This window comes from Epinephelus fuscoguttatus, linkage group LG10 (assembly GCF_011397635.1).
Source record: "Epinephelus fuscoguttatus linkage group LG10, E.fuscoguttatus.final_Chr_v1".
In the NCBI taxonomy this organism is placed as follows: domain Eukaryota; kingdom Metazoa; phylum Chordata; class Actinopteri; order Perciformes; family Serranidae; genus Epinephelus; species Epinephelus fuscoguttatus.
In genome coordinates, this window is record NC_064761.1 from 24088019 (window position 1) to 24108341 (window position 20323).

The following is a 20323-nucleotide window of genomic DNA, read 5'->3' on the forward strand; positions in this document are numbered from 1 at the left end:
ACACTAGGGTGAGGATCAGGTAATATGGGACAACAGGTAAAATGGGACAAAAAAGGTTTTACATCTTGAGCTCTTTAAATATTAGCAGCTTGTCACTAAACACTTTACTGTGAAAAAGAGATGACTGGTTGCGGTGTATATACAATTGTAATTAAAATCTTGTGTTAGGTGCTGGTGGAGAACAGGAAACAACAGGATCAACAGGAAGGCAATCCAGGCACTCCCAAAAAAATAGAAAAAAAAAATATTTAAAAAAGCCTTTATTGCATGGCTGAATTAATAAAAGAGCCAACATGTTTCAACCACTGCAGGTCTTCGTCAGGGCTTTTCTAAAACATACAACACAGGTACACTTATATAGTGGCAGGTTCCAATCAGAGGCCACGTGACCCATATAATAGGACCAAATAGTTGTTGGTTTTTAAAAAAAAAAAAAAAAAAAGCACAGAGTGCCATGAGATAAAATACCCACAAAAAAATATCTTAAATATATACACGCCTATCTTAAACCATAGGCTGTGAGAAAAATGACAAAGCTTGTAGAGAATAATGACAAATCATAAAAACATGTGAAGTCTATATCCTCATTGAGACCAGGATACTTTAAAGCTTCCAGTTGATGTAATAACCTTATTTAGCCCAGTAAAATGGGACAAATAAGGTTATTTTTTACATTGGCCCATGTGCACAGCAAAGAGTTAAAAAAAAATCACTGGCCATGCCAGGTAACATGCCAGGTAAGCCATGTGGCATGTTGATTTTCTCATTTTGGTAATAAGAACTGTACAGTCAAAACAATAGGGGTATAACAACAAATAGTTGTAGGATGTTGCATTTTAGTAAAGGTTTGACTTACAATTAAAATTTCTTCATGATATACTTTACTTCTTATGGGAAAGGTTTGTGAGTGAGCACTTGGTCAAATGAGACAAAAATGTTAAGCTTAAAATGGGGCATTTTTCTAGTCTGGCGACCTGTCCAGGGTGTACCCTGCCTCTCGCCCGATGTAGCTGGGGTAGGCTCCAGCCCCCCCGCAACCCTCAAGAGGATGACGCGGTTAGAAGATGAATGAATGAATGAATGAATGAATGGGGCATTTTTCTGATTTGAAACCAGCATATTTTAGGGTACTAGGTGCTAAATCAAAAGCTATGCTATTGTGTGCCACCCTGTCATATCACAGACATTTTTAGCATTTTTTGTCACTTAAAAATATTTTAAAAGATGATGCAGTGAGTCCATGTCAACAATAGTTACTTTTTAAAATACTTCTACTTGTAATGGAGTAGCCTTTTCTTAGACCATGGTATTTCCACTTTTACTTAAGTAAATGGTCCAAACGCAGGACTTGTACTGGAGTACTTTAAAATTGTTGCACTGCTTCTTTTACAACAGTAAAAGGCTGCTGTCAACATAGTGCTCATTAAGCATGTCTAAGTATTGGATATATAACAAAGAACTGAGATAGTGTCATATTTTATCTCACCATAATTGCTGTTTATCAAAATGGGCTTCAAAAATATTGAAATAACTGAATGAATTCCTTCCGGTTGCTGTGGCAGTCACCATTTAAAAAAAAAGAAGATATGTTCATAATTTTTTAATCATTTCATGTTTATTTCTGTTGTGTGGTCAGACAGTCAGAAACTGATCCCCCAGTGTGATTGTGAGCAGAGCAGCAGACGGGGAGGAAGCAGGGCAGAGTGCTATTATAAAGATGTATGTGGTCGGATTTGGCCCTTTAGTGCTCAGGCAGCGCCAAGTAGAGTGGAGGAGGCAAAGCATATCATTTCCAAAAGCCATTCACACGGCACATCACTGCACCCAGCCACATGGAAACAAACATCACATTCTTACAATTTTTGGGCGGCCAATATCAACATCCAGCAGATTGAAACAAAGGGGAAATGTTGAGTTTTTTTTGTTGAAGCTGCGACGTAGCACTGAGTGATATTTGTCTTACAATTGTATTACGGCCTTTATTGCAGCATTGCCTCGGGGAATATGACTGTGGTAAAATTCTGTTTATTATGTTGCTTTCTTTTACTGCATCTGTATGTAATGGTCAACAGGGAGCTCGTACCACAATCTTTTATGACGTTTCCACTCTAGTTCTAACTGAATTTAAATAAAGTTTTCCTCATGTAAATAGCACTGTGTTCACATGGCTTAGAACGACTCTTTCATCATTGAACATGTTTTTTAAATTCATCCAGGAATTGCTCCATCATGAACATGTAAATGTAGTTCAGGAGGAACTATTGACCACAAACAGTGTTAAGTGCAAGAATCAATCAAGGAGAAGTGATGGATTATTGAAGGCTTGGTCATTAATATACAGGAGGTGTGTAGTCAGCTAAAGGAAACTGTGGCCCATACTTATGCTTACAGTTCACACGGACATGAACATGATCTTTATTTTCCACTTATCCAATGAAATATTTCAACCTCTGCCAGGTAGATTGTCACAAAATGTAATATTCTTTCTGTCCTGCCCAGAGCATGAATCCTAATCATTTTGGTATTTCCCTGACTACCACAAGGTTAGCATTTGTGGTTTTGAGTGAAATGTGTTGAAAGCAGTTGGATAGACTGCCAAAACATGTAGTACACACATTCATGACGCCCTCAGGAGGAACTGTAATGACTGGTTTAACTTTTCATCAAACATCATCATCATCATCATCATCATCATCATCGTGGATGGACCAGCAACAGGCCCTGAGGCCCAAACTGTCAGGGGTACCTCTTGGCTTGCACCTGAAAAATATCAATCAATTGAATGTGTAAGGAGCAGGAGGAAACTCAAAATGACCACCAGGAAACATGAAATGACTATAAAAAGACCAAAAAGAGACACAATCACAAAAGCCTTGTTTCCACTGAGCAGTATGGTTCGGTTCGGTTTGGTTCAGTTCAGTTCAGTACGGGGTTTTTGTTCCGTTTCCACTGTGAAAAGTTGTGGATGGTACCAATGGAACCGTTCCATACTGTCCCCATTTTTGGTCCCCCCTCTGTTGGGGCACCTAGCACACAGATCTGGTACTAAAAGGTGAAGCTGTGAACACTGCAGTCTGTTGATTGGTCAATAGCGGACGGTCACTCTGCTCGGGGCTGAGCTGTGGCTGGAAATTCACTGGGCTGACTTCAGGCAACTTTCAAGGTAGAACATTAACAGTTAGTCAAGGCATGAGCTGACGACTTGAATTCATCAACACACCTTAAATTTCACTGACAACTTTGACCATTACTTTAGTTTTTATTGTCTCTCTTGGATGACACAGACGTTAAGTCATGAGTGGATTTTTAAACGATTAAAAGACTATATATCAATTTCACCCAGATTATGTGAACTGCACATATTCTAATCCTCAATTGAAAAAAAAAAAAAAAGCATCATGGAGCGTCATTGCTGTTGGCTCCAGCCAGCTGTGCTTGCCTGAGAAGGACTACATGCTCAAACCTGCTATTTCTAAATATCCCATGGAGAGAGACTCTCACTGCAGCCTGTTCTGTTTTGTTCTGAAAATGTCAGTGTGCAACCTCATTCTGTGGACGATAAACGAGGTGCAGACTTCCATCTGTGCCACTGGTAATGAAGAAATACAGTGAGTGCTGGACGGAGCAGTGGGTGACAACAACCCTGGCTGAAGAGACACAAAATCACTACAGCAGAGATCAACAGCGATGCAAAGCAGCTACAAACAGACTTTAAATGACTACAGAAAGATGTAGAGCAGTTATAAAGAGACTCAAAGTGACTACGAAGACACACAGATAACTTCAAAGAGACAGAGTGCAGTGCAGAGACTTGAAACAACTACAAAAAAAACACAAGGAGACACAAAACCACAGAGAGGTGGTTAACGACTATAAGAGACACAAAAAAAACAACAAAAAGAGACACAGAACAACAAAGAGATGAAAACAGCTGCAAAGAGATGCAAAGAGACTCACAGCAACTATGAAAAAGAGGCAAAACAATCACAGACACCACAGAGATCCCTACAGAGATGCAAAGCAACTACAAACAGACCTTAAATGACTACAAAGAGATGGAGAGCAACAATGAGACTTGAAACAACTACAAAAAGGGGCAACAAACAACCACAGATGCAAAAAACTACAAGGAGATACAAAACCACAGAGAGATGCATAACCACTACAAAGGAGATGCAAAACAACAACAAAAAGAGGCTAAACAAATAACAAGTCTGTGTTTCTTACTCCCATGGAAATGAGGTGTTGGGGTCTTTTGTATGTCTGTGTCTAGGGGCCCACTGTCTCGTAATCTGCCAATGATCATCACATCCAAATTGTAATTTGTCCTTAATACATCCAAAACTAATGACATTCCCATCATCCTCAACTGGACTTTGTGATTAGTCTAATTAGTAAATGTTAGCACACTAAGATAGTGACCATGGTAATTCTTTGATGCCACACTGACAATGAGAAACATCATGTCTGCTGAAACCAGCACATTAGCAAACCTGCATGTTGCTGTTCTTTTAAAATAATTTAATCCTCCATTTGCCTTTTCCCGTCTCATGTTTTGATAAAAGTGGAAAGTAATCAGAAAACGTAATCGAAGAGGTTTTGCAAACTCCTCCATCTAATCCACTAAATAAATCCTCAGCTGCTCCGTTATACAGCAGCTCCGTTGTCAGCAGTGAAGTCTGTTTGCAGACGACTAAAATAAAACTGCTAAAATATAACACGTGTGCTCGGAAGCCCAAGATAAATAGATTTATAGATAGTAGGTTTATTATTTGTCTTTAAAACGGAAAGTCTCTTCCTCAGTAGCACAAACAAGTGAGACACAGAGTTATACAAAACAGACAAAGACATGGATAAACACTCCACACACCACAGACTGGATTTCTTGTAACTCAAGAGCAGGTTATTTATTTTAAGCCTGTGTGGCTAAGTAAAAATAAAATTTATATTAAAGACATAATGCACCAGATTATATGACATTGGCAGAACTCCCATATCAGTTGAGACATTAAAGACATTTATTGCTTATTTAATCTTAAATGCAATATTAAAAGTTTATTTAACACCACTGTCAATTTCCCTTCAGGACAGGACGAGTTACCGACATCAACAAGCAACAGTGTAACCATAGCAACGCATCAGGGCTGTGGATTCAGTGTCCTGTTATTTGTTGAGCGCAGCAGAGTGACAGTGTTTACTCTACACTAATTCTATTAGATACCACGCTGACAAATAACACTGAGAGGGTGAACGACTGAAAAACCCGTCTGAGTCGTGTCTTCATTCCAGGTTTATTTGGTGTGGCTGTTATCTTGATGTTAAACGAGGTCATGAAAAGCTTTATTGACAAGCTAATAAAAAAGACAAACAGAGCCTTTTAAGCATAACCTTGCTGGCTGCCCTCTTGTGACTCTGGACGAACACACACACACACACACACAAACACACGTACATATCCTTGACTCTTTCCACAGAGGAAGTGTCTCCATGGTTACTGTTTAATGTTGCCCTCCCAAGGGTTTACACCTATTTTTATCCATCAGATCAAAAACGTGCTCATTCAAAATAAAAAATTGCAATAATAAAAATACATTTTCTCTTGTGTTATTGGCAGTCTGATTAGCTTTTATGATGTTCATCCTCATATTATTTTTATTGCAGCCATGTGAACAGGCACAGAGAGAAGATATTAGAGAAAATCTTTACTCTCTCTAAAAGCTCTCGAATGGTTGCTTTATTTATTGCCTGCCTCAATCTGCTCCCAAAAGAAGTCAAGTGTCACTAATAGTAGTATAACATTACCATTCAGTATCTCTGAAGCTTTATTAACAGGGTGATAACAAGACATGACGTGTTTTTTTAGGATACAGGCTTGACAAAATCGAGAGAACTGTTGACCACAGACAAGTGTTTTTGCTGGACTGGATGTGCCAAGCAGGTGTGGGATGGATTTATGGCTTCATTAATTTGTGTTTGAACAGCAGAGAGCAACAGTGACAGACTGCAAGAGTAGAAGCTGATAGGGGTCTCACTAACACTGACCACAATTCATGTTAATAAAACACATAAATCAGGTGAAAGATGGAGAAACAATGGTGAAGTGGTGAATACTAATGAAATCGTGAGAGTGTTGAGGTGATTTAAATGAAATGAAATGAAATGAAATGATCTACAGGCGCCTGTTGACACTTCATATTTGGAAACTTCTGTGGACATGTGTCCAGTCCCACTGGAAATCACATCCCCATTTCCCTATGATGGATAAACATGCCTCAGCTTCATTGTCATTCAATGAGAACAACATCACATACCAGCTGACATGTTTGGGGCCATAATGGATTCATCGCCTGTGGACATACAGCCAAGCCAGCAATATGAGTAATTGTATTCCGGGGCAAGGACGCTGCTGGATTCTGTTTGCAGTCAGCAGGTGACCTTTTGACCCCGCAAGGTTGTTTATGCGAGTTGAGGATGTTTCGTTTTCACACAAAGCCCAGCAGTATTGTCCTACCTTATGCCCCGAGCATACAGTGTGGGAACAAAGACCTCATCCATACATTCAGCATGTACCTTTAAAGCATAAGCGAGGTAAAGTAGAAGCATCCATCACCAACCTGATTAATTCAGTTTAAGTAATGCCTGTGCTCCTCCATGAGAGATCCCAGAGGAGCAATTATGTCATTTAGAGTAAACAGACATTTATCTCTCTTAGCATAATGGTCTATGGAAGGAGGGCATTAAAGAAACAATAGCAGCAGTGGTCCACCGACCTCCTTCAAGGCCACAGCCCAAACAATAGAGAAGTTCTGTGATACATTTCGGTTAAATCAACCATCCTCTTGTTGAGGATAAAATTAGTAAAACTGATGCAGCTGTGTGAGCGCGCTGCTGCTTGTAAAAACACTGTGGAGGTGCTTGGCCTCCAAATATAGGCTAATAACCATCTTTAAAACACTTAGCGGTAACAGAAAAATGATTATGTACTGCACATTTCCAGTTATTATCACAGAGAGACACTTCTGCTTCACCCAAAAACAAAAAGAGGCGACATTAAACGCCATGTTTTAATATGACAAATTCAAAAGTACCACCTAAAAGTGCATCCTGTCCTCCCCTTCAAGCTGAATAAGATTCATGTTTTGCTTTCAACTGTAAAAATGGATTTTTGCTCTCATTTCAACCACCAGTGAGTTTTATATCTATAATTCATATTAACACACCAGTATAACACAGTATGTCATGATACAGAGTGCTCTCCTAATAATATATACACACACATATATATATATATATATATATATATATATATATATATATATATATATATATATGTATATATATCTCCTGAGTCTACTGAGCTCAACAGCGATAAATAATGGCAGGATAAAGCCTTTAATGGGCCCACTAGAATTTATCAGATGCAGACAGTGCCCCTACTCAGCAATAAAGTAGTGTGCAGAGCCAAGGCTGAGCAGGTGATTTACACAATTTATGACTAATTGAACTAAAGCCTCAAAACTAGCTGCAAATGTCTTACATAATGCAGTGAAAGCGTTTTTTTTACCTGGATATATTCAATAAGCACTTCAGCCCAACCACAGGTTAGTGCTGAGTGCCACTGAGATTAAACATTTGAGAACTTGGGGCTTCATACTGCTTGCTTAAAAGGTTACCTGTCTGTAGTTGTAGTTAGTGTACAGCTTGTTTAATATCCCGGGAGTCAAGGTGAGTGAAAGCAAAATACCATTAAAGCTTTCTTTTCATTCCCAGCAGTGGTTTTGACATTCAACAGGAGGCTGCTGCATCTGGGGGTGGCCTTAAACTGTACAAATTGGTACCATTTTAACTGGCATTTGAGTTTTCACTTTCAGACTTTTCACTTTAAAAGTTGCTTTTTGCTTTTGAGAAGAGGGCAAAGAAAAAATGTATCTTCTATCTTTCTCCATCTTTTCTCCATCTCGCCTCACAGCAAGAGGGTTGCCGGTTCGATCCCGGGCGTGGGAGCCCTTCTGTGCGGAGTTTGCATGTTCTCCCCGTGTCAGCGTGGGTTCTCTCCGGGCACTCCGGCTTCCTCCCACAGTCCAAAGACATGCAGATTTGGGGACTAGGTTAATTGGAGACTCTAAATTGTCCGTAGGTGTGAATGTGAGTGTGAATGGTTGTTTGTCTCTATGTGTCAGCCCTGCGATAGTCTGGCGACCTGTCCAGGGTGTACCCTGCCTCTCGCCCGATGTAGCTGGGATAGGCTCCAGCCCCCCCGCGACCCTCAAGAGGATGAAGCGGTTAGAAGATGAATGAATGAATGAATCTTTCTCCACATCTAAGGTACTTTGTAAAAGTGCAGGTTAAGGGGTGTGTTGTTTGAGATACTATTTAAGATGTTTGACAAAAAACTAGTATTATATATATTGTTTGGAATATCAGAAACTTTAGAATAAAACCTTGCCTGGGTCCAGACCTTCGAATCCACCCACTCCACAGAGTTTAAGTCGACTGATTCACACAGAAAATGGAAACTGAGTGTGACAAGTTGACAGCTCTGGCAAGAAAGAATCAACCTGATCAACAGGTAAGCCGACTCTGTCCTGGAGGTGATGTTCTATTCTTTGCTGGTGTTGTCAGAGACGAGGTTGCACACGCTGTGGAGCATCATGGGCAATGCCCCTCAGTCTCTTCACCATGTACCAATCACGTGTACCATCAAGATGCACCACAGAGCTCCACAGGAAGTCTTTTCTTCCTGTGTCTGTCAGACTCTTACAAGTCATCCAGCTCACGTTGAGAGATGGGCAGTGGAGATGTGGAGATCTGAAGTGGCTCCAACTTCCATTTCAGCTCTGATCTGCTATGTCTGACCCTGACCTCTCACTGTCATGCTCCTCCTTTCTCTCTCCCTTACTTTTCCTTTCATCCTCCCCCTCCTTCTCTGCGCTTCTGTCTCTGGATTACTCTCTCGTGGACTATGTGGGATACTTGTCATCACAACTTGCCTCTTCACAGGATATTCACAGGACATATGTACAATGATAAAACATTAAAGGAAATAATTACACTGACTACTTCAGGCCTTGTTTTCATGAAAACGGAACTGTTTCTCATTTTCATTTTGAAAAAAGTTCCGGGTTTTGACGACAATGTTTTGATTATAATCACCGTGCACACGAATCTGCACAAATGACCAAAAACGCTGTAGTATACATGCCAGGCCAGTAGTTGGCGGTGTGACTTTGTAATGAAACAACACACACGCGCTTCCTTCTACAGAGCGGTGATGTATAAACAAACAAAATGGCAACCGCACGAAAGTTTGTCTGGATGGACGACGAGGTGGAGTTGCTACAGTGACTCTACACTTTGCTGGAGAAGCGTTGATAAATTCAATAGAGTGAGCAGCACAAACAGAGCTTGGGAGTTAGCCATTGTTGCTGTGATGGTTCTTGCACACGCCTAGTGACCAGAACCGTAAAGCACATGTACGAAAAGTCTCACTTTTCAGAGGAAATGCATATTGCAAGTTTACATGACAATGTAGATGGTGCTGTTTCCAAATAATTGCACTCTGGAACCCATTTTCACATCTTTGTGTTTTCAGGCACCCAAACGCCGCTGTCCTGTAAACAAAACACAACAAAAGTTTACCGTTATTGATTGAAATCATTGTCGTACAAACAGGACCTCAGATATGACACTGTACAAACACATATATGCACAACCCTGGCACTGTGGTGCAGTGATTAGCATTGTTGCCTCACAGCAAGAGGATTCCTGGGGTGGAGGGTTTGAACCCCAGGGTGCAGAGTTTGTATGCTCTTCCTGTGTCAGTGTGTTTTCTTTGTGTGCTCCAGCTTCCTCCCACAGTCCAAACACATGCAGGTTAATGGGTGACTCTAAACTTGCTGTAGATCTGAATGAAAGCATGAATGGTTGTTTCTTTGTGTCTCAATGATAGTCTGGCGACCTGTCCAGGGTGTGCCCCACCACTCATCCAACGTCAGCTGGGATAGGCTTCTTACTGTATTTAGTTTTTATACTTTGGTTATTTTTGTGTTTTACATATTTACACTCTTTTCATCTGCACTTTTCCAACTTTGTATTGCAGCTGCTGCACAGTAATTTCCCTCAAGAAAAACCATTTTACATCGTATCTCGTCTTATCTTAGCTTGCTCAGCTCTGATTACCAAAATACCTCTTTTGTGGTCTTTTGTAAATTTTCAATATCTCACTCTTTAAAAGTTTCACTACTCAATAGTGTAAATTATTTCCTTAAGGTATGATTGATTTTGTTTTGTTGTGAGCAAACAACAATGCATTTCATTTAAAGTTTTGTATATGCTCTTCTGCAAATCCAAGATGCCCCTTCAGGTATGCCTGGCTCTTTAACAATAGACTGTGGTATTAACACAAAAGGTGTTTATCTGAAGTAGACATTAGGTTTCAGCCTTACCTATGGGATTTATCAGCGCAAGGCCAGTTATGTTTGAATAAACTACCTCGCAGGTAGGTCAGATGCAGTGATGTGACATGATGTTTTGCTTTTTTTAAAAAGTTTTTTTAGCGTCTTTGAACATAAAATCTCGGCTCGGCTTCACAATTTATTAGTAACGCTATTTTCAGTCCTCCTGGCCTTTGTCAAGAGTGTTCAACACGAATGAACACACAGAACAAAGTGAAACACACAGGTACAGACAAACAGAAAACAAATCACAAGAACAAGACAAAAGGAGGGAAATGGAGATGCAGTGGAGCAAACAAGACTAATCCTGTGTCTCAAATCACGTACTTCTGTACTTACACTTAATATTTTCAGTGCACAAGTGCGTTCACACTGAGAAGTATGGAAAAATGCAGTGCACTATGAATACCCGGATGGTGCACTCAAAACAGTCAAGAAGTTGAGTGTGGAACTATGGACACTCCTCGCTCTCAATGGTCGCCATCTTGGCTACGTAGCGGAAGGGGAGGGACTATTTTTTAAACGACCGTGAACGTCGCTACATTGTACAAATATACATTTTTTGCACTAAGCACCACTATACTGTTGTCGGGTATAAGCCAGCAGTATGTTTATTGGGTTAATTTAGCAGTAATGATTTGGTAGCGCGAACGATAACGCAAATGCTAATGCTAGTTTGCTAACTAGCTAATTTGCGGTCGTCGTTTCTGGTGAGTGCACAACAGCCGTGTTTGGTTTGAGACAACACTACCCTGTCGAAATTCACACACTACGCCAATAAGTACATAGTACACATAGTATACTACACGGAAGTGTACTAATGGAAGTATGTGATTTGAGACTCACCATAAGGGAAGGTCTAAGAGACAGGTGTGATAGAGTCACAAAGACAGGAAATAAAACTAGATGTGACACATGAGGAGAGAATCTACAAAGTGAAACAGGAAGCAGATTAAACGTGAAACATAGATAACAGAATAAAAACAAACCTAGGATCATTACAGGAGCATTTTTGTAAATAATCTTGGACTAGACTTTATAATGATTATAATAATCTAGACTTTATAGTATAAGAAGCCTGATGTTTCTAGGTTTTAACTGTGTTGTTCTTGTTCCTTTGTCCTTAAGTTTGTGGGATATGTGACATACGGTGCAGAGGTTGTTGTCATCTATTGGGAAACCCACAGCTGATTAACTTGCCCACACCTGTGAAATGGTTGGAGCAGTTTCTATTTAAGCTCAGTGTTGTAAATAATGGTGTTGAACACTCTTGACGGAGGTCCAGGAGGACGGAAATGTGGAGCCGAGCAAGAGCAGTGTGCAGGATTTTCTGTTCAAAGACTCAAGTGGTATTTTTGATGCACCTGTCCGATGTGCGAATATCTCTCTTCAATGTTTCTCATTTTATGAAGTGAGATATAAAGCATGATGAATAGTGTTTGTCTTAATATGTATGTTAATGCAGGACGCCCTCATATAGAGTATAAATTGCAGTATCAAACAGCGATAGCCACAAACCTTAGTCACATGCATCACACCTCTCCATAAAATCTATGCATGTGGGCAGAGATTCATCTGTACAGTATTTCGTACCTCATTGCTCCATTTATTGGCCCAGAGGAAACACATTGCACAAGGTCAACAAACTATAGAAGCCTACACATGCTTTGAAAATGGCCAGCAGCATTTAACAACATTCACAGTGTTGAAAACATTCACCAGTGAAAAACACATTCACATCATTCTCAGTTCAATCATCATTCCCATGTGTCAGGCAGTTTCAAGACTGAAAATAAGACTCGTTGGGATGTGACATAACGTTACACAGTCAGCATATCAAACGTCTCTCATGTCCTGTTGTGTGAGGATACTTCTGATTTGCTTCAGTTTTGGGGACAGGGGATGTTCAAAAATAAAATTGAGGCCAGGGCACATGCGTTGTTAAATGGCTTGAGTCCAGTGGACACTAGATTTTTCCCAAATGTATTCCTTGGCTCAGCCGAAGCAGAGTTCAATCAGCAGACACACAGCTTGTCAAACACTCTACAATTCACGTGCATCCTTCATTAATTAGGATGAGGATGTATAAATATTTAATAAGAAAACATGCTCCAGTAGCCACAAACTCCCAACACATACTGAAAAATATGTTCACATCCTTTAATGGAATCACAACGTTACACCACAAGATGAGAACACTGAGACAAAAATGAATCAAAAGTGCATGTTGAACTGATACACGTCAAGTAGAGGGCAAAGATATAAAGTACCGAAAGGACACTTTGATAAGTAGGTAGATCATTCTCTTCTCTTCTCAGCAACATGTTACGTGGGCCTATCTATGACAGATATGTCAAAATATCTCAAGGAAAATACAAAAGGTTGCAAAATTACAGCGTTCCTCACCTGAACGCAGCGTGGGAGGAACAAAAGCGCTGGCAGAGGAACAGCAGAAAGCATGTGGATAGCCCTCATCTGAGAATCGTGTCTCAGAGTTCAGAGACATTTTGGTGTGAAGAGTTCTTGTTAAACATTCAAAAGCAGAGGCGTAACATGAAGACGAGATAAAGATGATGAACGTCTGATCTGATCAGACATCTGGTACTTATTCCACATTCATTGGCGGAGCCTTGGCTGGTGGGCCAAACCTGTTTCCATATGCGACACCATCATGTGCTCACCAGGTTGGTTCTCTCACTGTTAACAATAACTACACCTCAAGTCTGGCTTTGTTCGTGTCTTTGATGGATATCAGACAAGCATATGACTACAGCTTTATCTTACTGATGCTTCACTTGGTGACCGATCCAAATGGCTGCAGAGGATCATCATGTACTTTATCAGTGAACTGCTCATGGTATGCAATGTTTTCACTAGCTGGGCCAGTCTTTGATTTCTTGATACCACAGAGACAAGAAAGGGAAATATCTTATCCAGTTACTTTTTTTAGAGAGGACACCTGCACACTGGGGAAAACTGCTGATATCCTCATTTCAGTCAATTCTATGAGTGATTATATCCAACACAAGGAGTTTAGAGGAAGATGCTTGTCTGATTTAGCTTGATGGACGGCAACACCGGTGTTATATATGTAACAAAGACAGTAAAATTTTTTATCATGGCATGATATTTTTCCCAAAAGTATACTGGATACTGACACATTAGACTGCACGATTTCCAATTAACTTAAAAGACATCAAATGATCAAACGTTTTATATCAGAATCTCCTCTTGTCTTGAAATCTCAAGTCATCAAGTGTCTCCTCAGCTCATGAGGCAATCAGTAAATCACTTCCATGCATTAGTGGCTTGAATAAGAGAAATGGAGCCAGCTGGCAACACCAGATTCTCCCGTCCCTCATAAAGCCTTTTTCAAATCATTATGTAATTGTGTACTCCCTCCAGAGCTGGAGCAGGACTCTTGTGTGTAATTGCCTGCTGAAGTTGCCTGTACCTTACACAGATGAACAGCGTCAAAGCACGTGAGCAAACCTAAACAGTATGGACAGTGTGAGATTTGTAGCAGAGGACACATTAAATCCTGACACGCCTCTTAATGAAGCCATCTTCTATCATCACCTTTTAAGATCACACCTTGCGGATCGATAAACTGGAGTTTGCAGATATTCTGTATCACTGTGTGTCTCCCCTGAGTCTAATGAACATTCATATTTCATAAGAATAAACTGTACTGCAGAACCACAGAGAGCCCTCCCTGTAAAAACACTGTGCCTTTACTGGGTCCATTAAAGAGGCTGGAAATGTGTCATGTTTCCTATTTCCAAATAAACAAATTGTCTGCCATTTTCCTTTCCACTGTGGGGGCTGTGGAGCCAGTTAGTTTTAAGGGGATATTCCTTTGCGTAATTCTTTTTATTAGCTGAAGATCAGGAAGCTTCAAAGTCTCCTGGACAGCAAACTGAGATAATGACATGACGCAGGTTGAAGTGGACGCTGATTGAGTCCATCGTAAACCTCTCCATACCCCGCTGCAACTGGCGAGTAAATGTAGTCATTGTTTTAGATGCATGGATTAAACCCCAGATGTTTCTGCTGAAGAACATAATAACTGCTGCACAGTGCAAACATATGCTGGGATAACAGCTCCTAATGCAGAGCCACAAGTTCAATTAGTTGAGCATTCATCATAACGAGCGCTGCTTAAGTCGGTTCGATAGCACTTAGACATTAATGAAACTGATTACTTGTTGAGGAACACATTAGGGTTTACTGCATATTCATATCTGGCAATAGGCTTCGGAATAATCATGAATAATGCCATTATGAGCACATTTCCTTTTCCATTCTTGTTTTCGCTCACCAGCCAAGGTTAATCTAAGACAGACTGGCTTCTGAATCAATACGAAGAAGAAAATGTTCGTCTCTTACATGGCTTTTGCAGACGACAGTTTCCCATACTGTCATTATCACTGAGCTCATGTGTGTTCACACATTTCAAAGGCAAGACCGGGCAAAGCAGAGTATAGATACGTCTAATCTTGTTGGCTGACGTGCTGAGAAGGCAGAATTGTGTTGGTGTGAGGAACTGTCCCATAAATTGAAGGTTGCCATGACAGCAAATGTGTCCATCCTTGAGATTTCTTTGACCGAGATGCCGGACCTCTTCGAATACATTTACAGTGTTACACATGACAGTGTAGCTACAAAAAAACTTAAAAGATCATATTTACATCACTGTAAAAGGAGACTGCCTGTTGACAGCACTCTCTCGCTTAATGGCATTCAGTCATTTGGCACTAAAAGCAAACCACCATTGAAAAGTACCTTTTCATCTGAGACCTCTGGGAAATTTCACTGTACAAGTTAAAAGGAAATGAGCATTTACAGCATCAATGCTGCTGATGAAAATAAAAGGGACTGAATACTGAACGACACATTCAGCATGTCTAAAGAAATCAAAAGCGTGAATATGAGCAGCTAAAATACGTATTTAAAACTAAACAGCCCCGTGTACTGGTGTATCAGTGCTGCTGCTCAACTTTCTTGACCTTCACACTGATGAAATCTTGCCCGGTGTGTGTCAGTCGAACGAGCAGCTTCAAGCTTGCCAAAAAAGCTTTTTGATCTTTCAGATATTGTGATGTGTGTTTCGGACAGCTTGGACACGACTTCCCCCGTTCCATTATTTTTCTGCTTGTCAGCCCTGCGTCCAAAGAGCACCCCTCTCTCTACTTATAATGATGTAACCGGACAAAAGGCTGCACAGTTTGCTTTCCCCACAAAGATCTGGCTGGTGAAATGAAGTACGCTTGCCATTACACAGTGTGTACTTGGCGAGCGAGAGTACCTTTAATCAGATGAAATGGGCAGAGATTGCTCAGTGACACTTTGACAGCGCCGTAACTACAGTATCAGGCCACCCTGTCATCAATAATCTCATAACGTTGAACACCACGCCGCTCTCTCCCTCTCACACTTCGTTAGTGAGAGGCCTTCAAGATTCTCTGGAAAGACGATTGCTGAGAAAATAATTGCACAATAATAAACCAGTGCGTTCATATTTAGGAGGGAAAGTGGCAACAAACTAAAAGCTTCACATTTCACAGTCCTGGCTGCTAGCCGAGGAACAATACACACAATTAAATTCACAACAACTGATACCCAGCAGCAGCTAGCAGCATCAGCATTCAGCGCAGGAACTTCATATTACTACAGACACTAATAAATAATTTTACAGTCAACACTTGGCTCCAGTTTAGGATTTGCATTTTTCTTCTAAACGACCACTTTAGTTACATTCGATGTAAGATATGGCAATGCTATGTACAATAAATTTACAGTTTCTCTCTTGATTTACAGACATTCACAAGAGCCATTTGTCCTTCAGCTGGCTTATGGCTTCAAGTTGTTGAAAACAGTGACTCAGTTCAGAAACTAAAAGGAGCATGAGATACATCACTTCCATGTGAGTCCGTTTAGAGTCACCCATATTCAGTTCCTGGGCCTGGGAGATGTTATCAAACCTGGAAGGTAGAAATGAGGGAGTTCCTGGCGGCCAAGAGGTGACACAGTCATGCATCCACATGCTGGTTAGGTGACTTTGAATGGAATGTGTTTTAAGCAAAACAAATGCACCCGGAGCAGACTTGGCTGGTTGTCAGCAGGACTGCAGAGGAGACCACTCTTGCCTCCCACTGCACAGTATCCCTTTGTCGAGGAAACGGAGCAACGATTAATCCCCATTTTTCTCCTCACGACACATTCAAGAAGAAGGTGTATCCGTTTTTACATCCATCCGATCTGTCCCAGCCCGAAAGCCACAACACAGAAACTCCTGCTTGACTTAGCTGCACTGCGGTTTGTGGATGTTGTTGGTCTCTTGGTTCTGCTTGTTAAGAGCATCCAACGCCGCCTGGGTCTCCTTCTGCTCGTCTATGGAGCAGTTGGACACGGCGTTAGCCATGATGCAGAACTTGCGGAAGAGGATCTCCCTGAGGAGCAAATACACCCATGGGTCCAGGATCTGGTTGAGGGAGGCCAAGCGGATCGCTGTCAGGAAAAAGTTACAGTCCAGCTGGATGTCCCGGTTAGTGGTGTGATTGGAGGCGATGACTGTTGAGTTGCACTCGTGGGAGGACACCTGGTTGGAGATCATCCTCAGCATCAGCACCTGAGGATGTAGAAGAACAACATGTTTAAACCAACAGAGGATAATGAGGACAAATTATGCTCTGTAGGTAAATGTACCAGCCCGTTAGAGGTCTACACACACACGAGAGATAAAAGCTTTTTAACATTTAATATTTAACGTGACTGACACTGATCACAAACCACCAGGAGAAAAACATGATGCCCACACTGTAGGTTCCTCACTCCCTGCTGTCACTGCTACTACAGCCCTGTGGCTTCTATTAATAACCTTGGTGGGACGGTTAAATGTGTGCCTGACAATGCATGACCTCATAGCACACTGAGCAGACCCCCCAAACAGTGCTCGACTAAGTGGATTGCTCCTTAATGGGAAATAGCAGCAGCATTTCAAAGGAATCATACGTGACAGCATTTATCTGAGCGGCGAGAGTATGGTTTGTGTTTGTGTGCGTGCAGGGCAGAGAGAAGGAAATTAGAGTTAAAGAGGGTGATTGATTGAATGAGTGATTGAGGTAAACAGAAAAGTGCGGTGTGTGTGTGTGTGTGTGTGTGTGTGTGTGTGGCATCTGCTATTGCTTCCTTCCACTGTCCTGCCATCAGGAGATGAAGCCTCTCTAGAGATACAAAGATCTGCAGCTGTTTGTGACAGGTGACTGACAATAAACCCTCATTAAACTGTGAACTAGGACACTTAATCATGTTAGAATGAGGCCCTTAATTGTATGAGCAAACAATAAAACGTTATTAGAAAATATTTCAAGTGTTTCATGTTGCCATAGGGACCATTGGTTGTATGCTGTAAGGAGTGTATAGGCTGCAGCCGCCTATAAAAACATACCAGCAGAGGAGACCAGCATATAAGCAGGACGCACATAATCCCTAACAGCTGAATGACCGTCTCCGTGGTGAGCCGTTCCCACTGCTTTGAAGACTGAGACGTGCCAGACTTTGTTTTACAGCGGATAATTAAGCCCCGGATCGTCACCACATTGCAGGAAAGTGTTACAAGCAGAGAGAAAATCCCAAGCACAGCGAAAGTGATGGCGAAAAACATATTGCCCGGGACTTCCCTGTCCCCAGTGCTGATAAAGCACCAAGTGCCGGGCCACTGGCGTGTGTACTCCCCGACCCCTGCGATAGGCAGCAGCGCAAACAGCAACACCAGACACCATATGACAGCCAGAGTCTGCTTGGTCACACTTGTCTTCATGTGATTGGAGTACCAGTGGGGATTCGTTATCGCCGTGGCCCTTTCAATTGCCATGGCGCTGGCCAAGAAGAGAGAGCAAAGGCCAAACGTTGTCATGCACACACCGAAAAAAGCGCACAGTTTCCCCGATGAGTCGATACGCTCCCATTTCAGGCCAGCTCTGTAAACTGATATCACTATTGGACTCGTCAAAAGCTGTCCAAACAGGTCGGTTAGCGCCAGCGATCCGATGCAAAGCAAGAAAGACTTTTTCCTTTTGTTTTCCTTCTTTTTGTAAGAGATATAGACCAGAATCAGAGCTAGTGAGTTGCCCACCATGCCAGTGATCATCATTGTGATGGGGAAACCAACTGATACAGATCCACAACTGGAATTTTTGGTGACATTGCCTTCGCGCCATGGCTTGGAGACGTTGAGGTCCAGCATCGTTCCAAGTGTGGTTTGCAAGTCCTCTACAGAATCACAGCCGTCCCTACGCATCATTTCGGAGAGGACAACCCCATGTGAAGCGGATAACCCATTTCTGTCAGCGGAATCCTCCTGAGCTCCAAACTGCTCCAACTGAATGCGGTGCGTAAAAGCGAGTCGGCTCCTTTACGCGCTGGAGGCGGGACTACCCGGGAGAGCGCCCAGAGGAGGTAAAAACAGCAGGCACATGGCTTTGAATACTTGACTGAATTACAACCCCTACTTTTGGAAATCTTGTGGGATATCTGTGCGATGTTGATCTCGGTTCATTAACTTTTTACTTCGTAGAGAGCGCGACACTTGAGCTGAGTGTAAACAGTATCGCACAGGCACCTGCTTTGGACCTGCACGACTCATATTGTCAATGATTGTCATCACATCACGGTGAAGTGAGCACACGGGCGGACTCATCTGATGAGATAGGGGAATAAACAAACCTGCTCTGCGTCTCTTAGGAACAGAGGGCACAGAAACATTGTCCTTGAGCATCTGTAAATGGAGTTTACTGATAGGATTAAAAGATGTGGGCTATTAAATCATTAGGCTGCGTCCGATTGGTGGTTATTATGAGGAAATTCACTTTAAGGACATTAGGTATGCATCATTTCTCGTAAAAATATCTGCGCCATTAATGAATTTAGAGTCGAAAAATTGCCATACTATATAAATATTATCTATCAGCAGTGTTGGGAAGCGGAGGTTACAGACTGCTTACCCTGTAAAAATGTATAATGTAACTGTTTTAATGACTTAATCAAATTATGGACTCATTACATGATTCCTGTTTGATTACTTATATAACAAGTGTTTTAAACTGGGCAATAAAGGGCAATGAAAATTAGGTATTAAAAGCTGCACAAGTTACATGTAACATTTTACATGTATTCGTATATAAACTTTGTAATCATCATTTTGATTCCTAACTGTAGTTTAATCACATACCTTCTCAGCTACTGTAGCTGATTACATTAATTTTGTACTTTAATTACAGGTAACTAGTTACTCCCTAACACTACCTAAAGGCTACACAGACACGTGTAGCGTAGTGTTGTCCCTTCCCTTGCAGTTTCACTGAGTCAGCACCTTACAGTAGTGCCAACCTGTGTAAAATTGTCCAAAACTTTGCAGTGAAACAAAAAATGTTGCCCAGTTTGAATGCAGCCCGTGACATGTTATATCTGTCTCTGAAAGTAAAAGCTGGTTGGGACAGTATTATTAATTTATGACTCTTGTTCTGACTAATTTCACACACTATTAAGCGCACCAGTGCGCTCATCCTCTCCTGTCAGTAAACCAGGGTGGCAACAAGTGCCACCTGTTGACCAAACTGAAAACAGCACCAAGTGTCAGGCCTACAGTTCAGTATTAGATCACTCAGTGCTCAGTCTTTAATAATTATCTAGAGGTGGAGACTGATTGAAAATTATAAAGACTAGAATGTAAATAAATATCCCTGGTGAGGTAAGTGGGTCTCCACATGAGAAAATGGCTGCTACTTCTTTGTTTCAAAGACAGTCATTACAATATAATCAGTGATGGGAGTAAATAGTTACATGTAATTAAATTGTAATGAGGAAAA

At 41.3% G+C, this 20323-nt stretch overlaps 1 protein-coding gene across 1 annotated transcript; it reads right to left on the minus strand.

The window, feature by feature from the left end:
• Positions 1–12053: 12053 nt before the first annotated feature.
• On the minus strand, positions 12054–19644 carry ptger3 (prostaglandin E receptor 3 (subtype EP3)). The gene is made up of 2 exons (XM_049587113.1): positions 17905–19644; positions 12054–17085 (listed from the first exon to the last, which is right to left on the minus strand). Exons 1-2 carry the CDS (start codon positions 18757–18759, stop codon positions 16759–16761), a joined length of 1182 nt encoding a protein of 393 aa, XP_049443070.1. The 5' UTR covers positions 18760–19644; the 3' UTR covers positions 12054–16758.
• Positions 19645–20323: the final 679 nt, after the last annotated feature.